The 11,928-nt window shown below is 41.7% G+C and overlaps 6 protein-coding genes across 6 annotated transcripts; all 6 read left to right on the top strand.

The window, feature by feature from the left end:
* Positions 1 to 672: 672 nt before the first annotated feature.
* Positions 673 to 2,421, top strand: ART5 (Art5p; the record flags this gene model as incomplete). The annotated part of the gene is made up of 1 exon (XM_056228081.1): positions 673 to 2,421. The coding sequence occupies one exon, from the start codon at positions 673 to 675 to the stop codon at positions 2,419 to 2,421; it is 1,749 nt and encodes a 582-aa protein (XP_056087838.1).
* A 533-nt stretch (positions 2,422 to 2,954) lies between these two features.
* Positions 2,955 to 5,387, top strand: SKDI07G3180 (uncharacterized protein; the record flags this gene model as incomplete). The annotated part of the gene is made up of 1 exon (XM_056228080.1): positions 2,955 to 5,387. The coding sequence occupies one exon, from the start codon at positions 2,955 to 2,957 to the stop codon at positions 5,385 to 5,387; it is 2,433 nt and encodes an 810-aa protein (XP_056087837.1).
* A 602-nt stretch (positions 5,388 to 5,989) lies between these two features.
* GID10 (Gid10p) lies at positions 5,990 to 6,883 on the top strand (the record flags this gene model as incomplete). The annotated part of the gene is made up of 1 exon (XM_056228079.1): positions 5,990 to 6,883. One exon carries the CDS (start codon positions 5,990 to 5,992, stop codon positions 6,881 to 6,883), a length of 894 nt encoding a protein of 297 aa, XP_056087836.1.
* A 1,189-nt stretch (positions 6,884 to 8,072) lies between these two features.
* Positions 8,073 to 9,851, top strand: VHT1 (Vht1p; the record flags this gene model as incomplete). The annotated part of the gene is made up of 1 exon (XM_056228078.1): positions 8,073 to 9,851. One exon carries the CDS (start codon positions 8,073 to 8,075, stop codon positions 9,849 to 9,851), a length of 1,779 nt encoding a protein of 592 aa, XP_056087835.1.
* A 278-nt stretch (positions 9,852 to 10,129) lies between these two features.
* On the top strand, positions 10,130 to 10,438 carry SPT4 (transcription elongation factor SPT4; the record flags this gene model as incomplete). The annotated part of the gene is made up of 1 exon (XM_056228077.1): positions 10,130 to 10,438. One exon carries the CDS (start codon positions 10,130 to 10,132, stop codon positions 10,436 to 10,438), a length of 309 nt encoding a protein of 102 aa, XP_056087834.1.
* Positions 10,439 to 10,664: 226 nt separating this feature from the next.
* On the top strand, positions 10,665 to 11,615 carry COX18 (membrane insertase COX18; the record flags this gene model as incomplete). Its single annotated transcript, XM_056228076.1, has 1 exon — positions 10,665 to 11,615. One exon carries the CDS (start codon positions 10,665 to 10,667, stop codon positions 11,613 to 11,615), a length of 951 nt encoding a protein of 316 aa, XP_056087833.1.
* Positions 11,616 to 11,928: the final 313 nt, after the last annotated feature.

Below are 11,928 nucleotides of genomic sequence, written 5' to 3'. Positions count from 1 at the left end.
ATCAATGACTTGACTCACTTTATATCATTACCAAGGTAAGACAAACTCTTTGACCTGGATTAAATCGTGATCGCTTCTTTTGTCTAGTTTTATTTATTTACTTTTCCATCAAAAAACGAAGAAGGAAAGTTCAATCTTGACGATTCACTCCCTTAGGCCCCTTACAATATATGTTCAAATATTGCCGTTTTTGGGCAAAAAGATGGAGAACATTAACTTTCGTATAGAATTTCCAGGCTTCATGCAAGCATTAAAAGAGGCTGGAAAGAGTTCAAGAAGAATGTGCGTATGCGAAAACGATGCTATGTGTATAATGTTAGGTGAGGTTGGAGTTCTGAAAGGCCCTTGAAGATACAAAGTGGGAAATCAAGTAGAAAAAAAAAGAAACGAAACGAAACGCACTCGTATTATGTATTGAGCCTCTAGTTTAGAGTAAAGAGAAAGCAAGTAAGGTAGCTCAATCGGCCCATGTTTTTGCTATTGTATACGTTATTTCTCGTTTTTGACAGCTCTGACTTTGGTAATCCTGGAAAACTCTTTTCTTCGAAAATTGAAACCTGAAAAAAAAGAAAAAAGATCCAAAACGAGGTGGATAATGAGGATGAGCACGAGGTAATTAAAACAAAAGAACTTCTTTCAAGGGTTACAATACGCACAAGGGGAGCCGGTAATATGTTTTCACTTACTTCGCTATCTAATGGTGGTGGGCATTCAGAGCAAAGGGAGAGAGAGAAGATAACGTATTTCGATATACGAATAGACTCCCCGTATAAGGACATAATCTTGATCCAAGGATCACCATTGGAGCTGTCGTCTATTCCATTGTCAGGTAACCTGGCGATTTCGGTGAAGAATGAACTCGTGGTGAAAAGGATATCGCTTAGGCTAGTGGGGAGGTTCAAATTAGAATTCTTACAAGTGGGGCGATATAAGAAGAACAGCAGTAGTTTAGCGAGCTTGGTGAAGGAGAAACGGAAAATATTTGAATGCTATTGGGATAACCTATTGGTTTCTTCGCAGGGGGACGTTCTGGTCGGTGGGGACCAGACAGAGAACCAACATGGTGGTAGCGGCAGCAGCGGCAGTGGTAACACCAGCGGCCAAGATGTGGACACTAGTGGCAATGCAATGTTTCTAAGCAAGAGGTCGTTATCGAGCCCTGTTTTCAACAAAATAATACGCAGAAAGACACATTCTTCGCACAGGAAAATACTAGAATTACCAGAGAACGGTGTCACGGGGACACCATTCGAAGGTTTAAAGGAAGACGGCCGCAGTAGAAGTAGCAGTAACAGCACCTATAACCATTCCGGTAAAGACGGATCCAGAGGTTCCTATTTGTTTCTCATGAAGAGAGGCAATTACGAACTACCATTCAATACGATGCTCCCCCCAGAAGTGTGCGAAACAATCGAGGGGCTGCAAAGCGGCAGTATACTGTATTCGTTCGAGGCAGTGATAGATGGGCGCCAGCTATGGGATAGCGATCTAACCATTCATACTTCCTCCAACCCCACGGGCAGCGGCACGAACACCAGCGGGAACGGCGTAAGAACGAAAAATAAAATCGCTATCAAAAAGTTCAAATATCTTAGGATTCTTCGAACACTATCGATGGATAACTTGGCCATGCAAGAAGAAATTAGCGTGGGAGACACTTGGCGTGACAAGTTGCAGTACGAAACGTCCATTCCGAGCAGGGCCGTCCCCATAGGCAGTGCGACCCCCGTTAAGATTAAGATTTTCCCCTTCGAGAAGAACATCCGCTTGGATAGAATTGAAATGGCGCTAATCCAGTATTACGCAATGAAAGATAGCAGCGCACAAATCTACGACGATGAAATAGCCGTGATGAAAACTGTCCAACTTGCGGACTTCGGCCCGCTCACGGACAAACTTGACGTAGACTGTCCCTTTACAATCCCGGACAATCTGAAACAGATTACTCAAGACTGTTGTGTGCACGACAATCTGATCCGTGTCATGCACAAACTGCAGGTCCGCATACTTTTGCAGCGCCAAGTGGACGGCGAGTACAAGAACCTAGAGATTAAAGCGCAATTGCCCGTGCTATTATTCATTTCGCCGCACCTGCCTATGCAGGGCCGCTTAGTTCTATTCGACAAACACGACGGCAAGATCCACTTCCGCCCTGGCGAGCTAGTACCCCTTTTTGCAACTGCTTACCCCACGCAGGGCCTGACTCCAGGCCCTGCGCTGGATTCCACGGTAACGGCGCAGCTCGCGCTGCCCCAGCCGCCTCCCAACTATCATGAGAGCACTAACGATCACCTTGTGCCGGCGCTACAGCCGCTCGGCGCCGATTCGGCCGCCCTGGCAGTACCGTCGTACGAGCAGGCGCAGGCCTCCAGGTCGTCGAGCGCGACAGGGTCCGTACCCGCTTACCGAGATGATGACTGATCCCCGCTCTCGGCAATTCCGACTCGGGAACCCCGCCTTTCCGACCCCCCCTCCCCCGCCTCCGATCGTCCGCGGCAAAACCGACCGTTGGGCGGTCTACTGCAGGCGCCAAGTGCATGCGTCATTAGTGCAATGTGGGAGCATAGGAGCCCACAATTCATATTGTGGTCCAATCGTGCCTCAAGGGTACCCCTTCCCCCGCGCTTATGCTTACAATGCAAAAATCATCGATTGACGTCTAATAAGCCTTACCTACCTATCGTAATCGCTGCATTTTAGATTTCGAGCAGGTTGTATTCCACCCCACATATTTATATATACCGCATGTTCAAAGTACCTATAAAGGTTGATTTTAGTTGTTTTATGTTTTATGTTCTCTGCTTTCTTTTTCTTTTCCTTCGCTTTTCTCTTCCTCTTTCTCTGTTTCCGGTTAGTGTGGCTTGAGATCTGTACTTGTTAATGCTTATTTTTACCACCTGCTCTTGAGAGAAGAAAACTGTTAACACAGTCATCACGTTTGCATCATCTCCAGTATGGCTATCGGTCGGAAAAAATATATATGTTCGTTTTGTTTGAAACCTTTCTCGAGGTCGGAGCACAAGATAAGGCACGAAAGGTCTCATGCGGGCGTGAAGCCTTTCCAATGTCAAATCTGTAAACACTCTTTTGTCAGGCGGGATCTCTTACAGCGGCACATCAGAACTGTCCATAGGTCTTTCCTCTTATCCAGTTGTGCGTCTATGACTGACAGTAAGGTTGAAGTGCCTGCCTCTCTTGGTGTGAGTGATTATGATCCGACTTCGGCAAAGGACATCAAGTTGGAGACGCTGGTTAACTCGATGATTAAGGTCAATAGTGGCCTTATCAATATCCACTACCATAGCCTCGCGACAGAAAGCAAGGATCGGCTGCAACACGGCCTCGTTGGAGGAGAATTTCCTATTTTGAATATAAGGAATGCCGGCCCTAAACAGACTAAGAGGCAGCTAGAAACTTCCATCAGTGTAAAGATTATGCAAGAGTATCCACTAGATTTCATTAGTTCTAGGGATATTCTAACTTTTTTCAGAATGGGTGTAACCCACTTGGTAGAGAATAAAATATTTCAAAACTACTTTCCGGACTTGTTTTCATCACTGCAGGATAGCAAGTTGGTGGAAAGATTTTGGATTAGGAGACCCTTTGGTCTCATAATAGCTTGTCTGGGGATGTCCATCTCATTGAACCAGGACTCTCAAAAGTTATGGTTTATTTGCTGTACGAACTTGTACGCCAACTCGTGTGGCTACAACGATAATGATAACAACTACGACAGCGAGAGCGAGAGCGACGGCAACGGCAACGGCAACAGTGCCCGAGAGAAGGAACAGCATGGCATTTTTGCCTTGATTCTGTTTTATTCTCTGTTGGTGATGTTGGAAAACAACATTCCTGTGTCCAACTCCATCAAAAAGTTCGATATCTTCACCATGCTTCAAGATATTTTGAAACCTTTAGCTGTTTCCTCTTCCAGTTATCATTACTTGAATGCCAGGGCAAACGTGTGGTTCATATTCGATCTCTGGATCAACGTCTTGCGCGATTCAAACAACTTCAACAACGATTCTTTGCAAATCTTTGATTGGTTCGTTAGCCAGGAATTTTCCTTGTCCAGATCGCTGGAAGATTTTATAAACAGGGGACTGCCTATGACAATGACTGATTTAACTTTGAAGCAAATCAACGTTTTGGCTGATTCCGCCTACGTTTATTTCATAATAAAGAAAACCTTTCCTCATAAGTTGCCGCACGATTTCAGAGTGCATGACTTGCTGATTAACTTGAACGAATGCTTCATAATGCAGCAACCGGTAAAATCAGACACTAAGGAGAACTCGTCTGTATTTGCTACCGTTTTGAATGCAAGAATTACGGATTGCAAATCCAAAAGTCATTGGTTGTTATGGGAGACAATCTGGTTTGAATTTATAAGCAATTTGACGTTAAGAAGCGGGACCATGAGGAACATGTGGTTTATTGATAATTTCCCTCAAGTATCTACCTCATGTCTACTCCATCATTCCTCTTCGTTTATTGATGAGACTTTGATCACCACAAACTTGTCAATTGTCTCAATGCTTCTGAATTTGAAGTCTTTCAATCTGGCGTCTTTAAACTCACGTAACATCCAATTGATCACTGACATCGTTAGTTTCCAATTAAAATTGTTTTCATCCGAATTGATTGCAAGCTCAGACGTTTCGCCCTCGCAAGTATCTCAGCTACTGATAAACCCCAATATTGCCCTGCTGCTATACTTTTGGTTCGACACCATTTACGTGCAACGTCAAAACTGTTTATCATCCACAGAGAAAGAGGAATTCGAAAAGGTGGAAGTGTTTATCAATGATTACATCATCACGCGTCGAAAGAATTTGATCGGGGACTTACACTCCATCTTGTTCGATTTTTGGTCAGATTCCTTCATTGCATATCATATCTTGTTACATGCCATTGTTTCCTCATTAAGGGATAATATTCTCTACCCCTATTTACTGTACTCCCCTCACTTGAATGAACAAACCAAGGCTCTGTTGACTGACATTTCCAATTGGTCATGCTTTGCCCTGCAACAGCCTTTCCGCAAAACTTCAAGAGGATCCTTATCCGTTGCTACTGACATGAAATCGTTATCAGTAACGTCGTGCTTACCACTTTCGCCTAATTTTCCGAAAAGAGATGCAAATTATAACAAGATTCTTCTCCCTCCTTTGGACATCAAGGCTAGCGAACCTGTAACAACAAGTAACTACACCTACATGAACTCAGCTCCTAAACAACAGCAAAAAGAGCAAAATCCATTTAGGGATTCAGGCAACAATATCAATCTGATGCAAACGATAGCAAACAAAGAACCGCAGAATTTCTCTGTTCCAAGCGGAAATGGACAAAGTAAAAACAGCGAGATTCTTGGCCAAATAGACTAACGGCCGAAAAATTATTCATGGAACGATAGTAGCAACACTAAGTGTATACTACAAGCACAACGATATCCTCAAATATGTACACATATACATATATATTCATATATGATTATAATATTCTATAATTTCCGCCACATAGTCATCCATCCACTCCTAGTTATGACACGCAAGCGGGGGAAAAAATGTCTTCTTGTGTCTTCAGCAGGCTAATGTGGGTTGCTCAGGAAGAGATCCTCGTAACATTAGGGTTTTCCTTGGATATTCTGTTACCTACTGAATTATGAGGCAGAGAAAGTCTTTTGAACCCCCTCCCCCCCTGTTCGTTAGCATTTGTCATTTCTTGGTATTTGTCTGTGGTACCTTTTTTTATTTTCTTGACAATAGCCTTCAGGGCGCCCTTAAAAATGCCTCGATGGACAAACCAGTAAAGAAATAAAGAGCGTGAAGCAATGGCGTCACATATAAGGATCATTGTTTTTTTTGTTTTTCTTTATGTTTGATAAACATATAAAAATGGAATTAAAAAATGGTTCAATTGCTATGCTAGTCTAATTTTATCTTTTTCCTTTATTGCAATTCTTTTTTAGGTACAGTTTGATGTAGACATGGCATCGTTAAATAACATGGGAAGTAAACTCATTTTACAAAAAGCGAAGGGATATGATGGTACTGAAGATGTATTTACTTCTACCCATGTCTGTCAACCATCTGCAGTCGGTATTCCCCAGACAGATATCTCTCCATCCGGCCCTAGAGCAAAAGAAGAAGACAGTGACCTTTACGAAGAAGGAACCAATTTACCGGACAAGAACGGCAGATATATCTACAGGTCGATTGATAGACATCTGGACTTCCTTAGGCCGGGTTTGAGGTTCGGTGGCTCACAACTGTCAAAATATACATATTATACTGTGGAAGTGAAAATAAATACAGTAAATCTGCCTTTCTCTAAATACTCGCAATCTTTGGACCCACATGTTACAGGTACCTTCACTATTCGAAATTTGACACCAGTATTGGACAAAGTTGTCACTTTTTTTGAGGGCTACGTCATTACTTATGACCAATATTCGTTGTGCTCCCTGCATTGGCCCGCAGAAGAAACCTTAAGACCGTACGTGGCACAGAGAGAAAGTGATAGCTCTCATTGGGAGAGGTTCGGTCATTTCAGTCCCGGCAATTTGTCATTCTATGAAAGAAACTTCGGCCAATTTAGTCGTGAAAGCACGGAATTCATGAACCAGCGATACATATATCTAAAATGGAAGGAGAGATTTTTAGTGGATAACGAAGATCAAGAAAATCCGACCTCGAAAGACATTTACCATTTGGAAGGCGCATCATTTGAAGGATTTTACTATGTGTGTTTAGACCAAGTTACGGGCTCACTCGAAGGTTACTACTATCATCCTGCTTGTGAACTGTTTCAGAAACTCGATCTGTTGCCAACTAATTGCGATGATCTGAACACTCATTCAAGTGGATTTGAAATTGCCTAAAGAGCCTTATGAAACCGTCCACGAATACATATTTACCATTCAACCTGATGCTCTTTTGTAAGTATGGTGTTCTTAATACCCTTGATAATATATATCAACCGCATATGCACATGGCACGTACACCTTCTGTTTATAGTGGACGATAAAAATAGGTTACAATAATTTGAAAACATGTTCTTTTCAGGCGCCAGCGTCATTTCTATAACATTACGATAGATAAAAGAACTTTAAATTTGATATATTTAGGCGTATATTTATTTCTATAACTTGACTAGCCCAGTGTCAAATCAGTTCGGGGGCGCTCTATCCTAATTAGTACAGAAGACCGTTTTTGGTCAATAAGAAGAAATATCTTAGTATAATCGACGCAATTCTTGCTGTCAGAGTGACAGCCCTGCCAAAGAGGAAAAAACCGATGGTAAGGAGCAAACTGAAGTGCCATTACTGATCTAGTTATTAGCAGACGACCTTATCAGAATATGTCATTTGTATACCATTTTTCTCGAGACAAATGAATGCGGTTTTAATAAATGGTAAAACGAAAATAAGCTCCCAACCTTATTTTAGAAATTGTTGGATGTGTGACCAGCTTCGTATGCCTAGCAACTTAGTTTTGATTCAGCAATGGCCTGATCTTAAAAGCTGATTTCCTTACGACTGTACTCACAAGAGGATGTGAAAAGCAATTTTTTGCTGAATTCGCAGCAATGGAAAGCGAAAGTTAGAATTATCTTCACTTATTACAGCTATTGCAATAGCGGATTGCATCTTTCACACATGACTTGTCAATCCCATGACGCATCCTCAACGACTTTGATTTTTTATTCAACACCCCCATTTCTGCAGTTGCGTCAACTAAGTAGAGAATCATCATCACTCGTCCCAAAATAGCATTGAAATTCTGAATCACTTTAGAATGATTTACTCAGAATGCGCCGCACGGTGACGAAGGCCCTCTTTTACCGATTGCGAAAGGAGAAAAGAAAAAGTGTGTGAAATGAAAAAAAAATCGAAATATGAAGTGAAAGGCTAATTTGAATGATAGTCATCTCTAACCTTCTGCATGAATGTTGCGGCTATAAGAAACAAAACTGTATATAAAGGTGTCTTTTCAATGAACAAAGCTACTAACTACCACTTCTTTATCTCCTTTCACTTGTAATCAAAGCCAACGTGAATCAGCAGAGAAATGACAGTTTTGAGAAAATCATGGAGGAACTATTTCCCTCATTTGAGAACACTGTCCGAAGATTGTCGAGATTTATATTCAGAAGATACTAATTCTAGCATCATAGCTGGAGAGGAATTACACCACAGCGTAGACAAGCTGTCAAAGGCTGACATTACAGCCGAAACCACTTCTGTGGAACCTCATCCTCACAACTTGAGACATAATTTACCATATGAAGTGAGAGATGAAGCTGGCCGTAAGTGGTGGAAATATTTCGATGAGTTTGAATATCGCGTTAATAAAGAGTACATGAAATCACGTAAATGGTACGAATTCCTGTATCCTAACCATACCACCCAAACGAAGGCAGAAAGGAGACTACTTTACAAATTAGACATTATTATTGCGTTGTATTTTTTCATGTTATGTTGGTCCAAATCAGTGGATTTGAATAACTACACGAACGCATACGTTTCCAACATGAAGGAAGATTTAGATATGAAGGGTAATGATTACGTTTATACTTCCACTATTGCTAGTGTCGGTGCTATTGTCTTCCAATTACCATTTATGTACTTGTTGCCAAGATTTCCTTCTCACATCATTTTGCCCGTAATGGATTTAGGTTGGACTTGGTTTACATTTGCATGTTATAGGGCAAACTCTTTAGCCGAACTGAGAGCTTACAGGTTCATACTTAGTGCCTTTGGAGCCGCTTACTACCCAGTGTCACAATACATTTTGGGTTGTTGGTATGCTCCCGATGAAATTAATTCAAGGGTCTGCTTATTCTTTTGTGGGCAACAGCTGGGTTCTGTGACTTCAGGTCTTTTACAAAGTCGGATATTCAAAAGTTTGAACGGCGTGCATGGTCTAGCAGGTTGGAGGTGGATGTTTTTGATTGATGCTGTTGCAATTTCTCTTCCAACGGCTATTATCGGGTTTTTCGTGATCCCTGGTGTACCATCAAAATGTTACTCTTTATTCTTGACCGATGAAGAAATTAGAATTGCAAGGGCCAGGAATAAGAGGAACCAAATCAAGGATGGTGTCGATAAAAGCAAGTTAATCCCACTTTGGAGCAGAAAGCTTTGGAAGAAAGTGTTTTGCACACCAGCATTCTGGGTGCTTGTTGTTTTCGACACGTGCTCCTGGAATAATATGACTGCTTATAGTGGTTCATACACTTTGTGGTTGAAGTCCAATACCAAATACTCTATTGCTCAAGTAAACAATCTGAGTGTCATACCCGCATGTTTAGGATTTGCATACGTCATTTTCTGCGCCTTTGGTGCTGATCTATTTAGGTGCAAGTGGATATTTATGGTTTTTGCTGCCATCATGAATACCGTCTCTTGCGCTCTGCTCATAAAATGGGATATTTCCTCCAAGGCTAAATGGTTTGCCTTTTTTACCACCTATTTCAGTGTGGCTGCTTCTCCATGTCTGTGGTCGTTCATCAATGACTTTTTAAGATTTGACCCGCAGGTGAAGGCTGTCACATGGATCGCCATTTATTCGTTCTCTCAGTCCACTTATGCTTGGATTCCTACTTTGGCATGGCCCACTGTGGATTCCCCTCGCTTCAAGACCGGCTACACCGTAAGTTTGATTTTTGGTGCGATCTACGGTTTATGGACGTTCGTCGTCTTGTTTTTCTACAAGCGAAACGAAAAGAAGCATGCTTTAGGAAATGGCATTATCTTATATGACACTAGCAAGGGCGAAGAGCTTCCAGAGTTTGTAAGAAAGGATATGGAAGAAAAAGATGGTTACTACTACTTAAAACGATCCTAGTCATTTCACCTAACTGAATTAGATAGGTACATTGCGTTCAAGGCGTCAGACTACATGTAGATATATTCATGCATAATGTTTAATAATTTTTACTAATTTTACTATTTCATTCTCCAAATATATGATCATTTCATACGTTGTAAATGAGATGGACTAAACATTGAAAAATCAAGAAAAGGGCCCCAAACTGCATTACCATTACCATTCTTAGCTCGAAGTGTTTCGCCCTTTTTGGTAATACACAGTGCGACAAGGGTGAAGGAGGTATAGTGTGAGAAATGTCCAGTGAAAGAGCTTGCATGCTATGTGGTATAGTGCAGACCACAAATGAGTTTAATAGAGATGGATGCCCAAATTGTCAGGGTATATTTGAAGAGGCAGGCGTTTCCACTATGGAATGTACCTCGCCGTCATTCGAAGGCCTGGTTGGAATGTGCAAGCCCACAAAATCGTGGGTAGCAAAATGGTTGAGTGTGGACCATAATATCGCGGGTATGTACGCCATCAAAGTCGACGGTAGGCTGCCATCCGAGGTTGTCGAGCTGCTGCCTCATTACAAACCGAGAGATGGTAGTCAAGTTGAATAGAGCCTTCCCTCTTGACACCACATGTATAATAGTAATGAAAAATTTCGTTGTTTTTCTTTTATTTAGATACTCTAGCATATAAACTGAAACTTCATTTATCTAACGGTCTGCACTTTTTTTAATTTTTGTTCACCTGATCTTCCTAACACTTTATCAACAGCTAAGGAAGATTTTACAAGAAAAGAGGGTTCAAAGAAAGGAAAACCACAAGTCATAGTATGGCATTATGTTTAAGAGGCTAATCAATCGTCAGAACGCTGTTGTGTTGTCCCGCCACATCCCAGCTGGGCTACGGTATGGCAAGTTTAATCCAAGTGCGACGAGAAACTTTTCACTTTTTCAAGGTGTAGCAGACGTGTTTTTAACCCTCCATGAAACTTCACAGATACCTTGGATAGTGCTTGTTCCTCTGAGCACTATTACGCTTAGAACTTTGGTGACGTTACCGCTCAGTATATGGCAGCGGAAGAGAATCTTAAAACAGCAAGATCTGAGGAAAATCGTTCGACCAATAACGCCTATCGCCAAGCTTCGATTAGCAGCAAAAAGTAATAAAGAGTCTAAAAGTACCGCCGAAATCGATGCGAAGGGCTCCGCTATCCCATTATCATTACGAAATCCAGGTGTCTTGACGCCGGAACAAATCACATTCTTGGCAGTCAAGGAAACAAGAAAAAGGCAAAAGAAACTATTCAAGAAGTACAATGTACCTCTGTGGAAAAATGCGCTATTGCCGATGGTGCAAATTCCTCTATGGGTTACAATTTCGATGGGTATCAGAACACTTACAGAGGCTCAGCTTATAGAAAGTTTCTACCCCTCTTGGATTTCGACGCTGGAGTTTGGATCTTTTGATCTGAGCTCGCCGCTAACAGCCATTCCCTTACTAGCGCCGATTCTGGTGGGAACTCTAGCAGTGTTAAATGTAGAGTACAACGGCCGACTGATATCCAGCTCCAGCATGTCATTGCAAGGTATCGAAACGGTTTCAAGTAATTCGACCAGAGTTCAAGAGGCGATGGCCAGCATACTGAATGTGTCGAGGCTTGGATGTGTGGTCATGCTCGCAATGTCTTCACAGGCCCCATTTCTTCTCTCGCTTTACTGGATATCGTCACAGCTGTACTCCCTGGCGCAAAACATCATTCTAAATTGGATTCACCCTTATCAGCGGTAATCAAGCGTGGAGCTGAGATCGAACACATAAAAAGATACACCTGCTTGTAAATAGATAGAAATGACCTTCATGTGTTCGTTCCTGACTCTTTCCTGCTGACCCGTTTTCATATTTTTCGCTGAGCTGAAAATTGAAAAAAAAATTGAATGAGAATTCATTAAACTCACGATAATAAATGCATCTGCTATTTAACTCTTTCTTGCATACAACTTCCTCGAGTGCCTTAGCCTATATATTTAAATAATCATCTGTGCCGTTTCCGAAAGCATATTTCTCTTAAATTTTTCTTTTGTCAATCTCCCTAACAGTTTGA

Source organism: Saccharomyces kudriavzevii, assembly GCF_947243775.1.
Source record: "Saccharomyces kudriavzevii IFO 1802 strain IFO1802 genome assembly, chromosome: 7".
NCBI lineage: Eukaryota > Fungi > Ascomycota > Saccharomycetes > Saccharomycetales > Saccharomycetaceae > Saccharomyces > Saccharomyces kudriavzevii.
The sequence above is the reverse complement of the archived record's forward strand: the minus strand, read 5'-3'. Positions and strand labels throughout refer to the sequence as shown.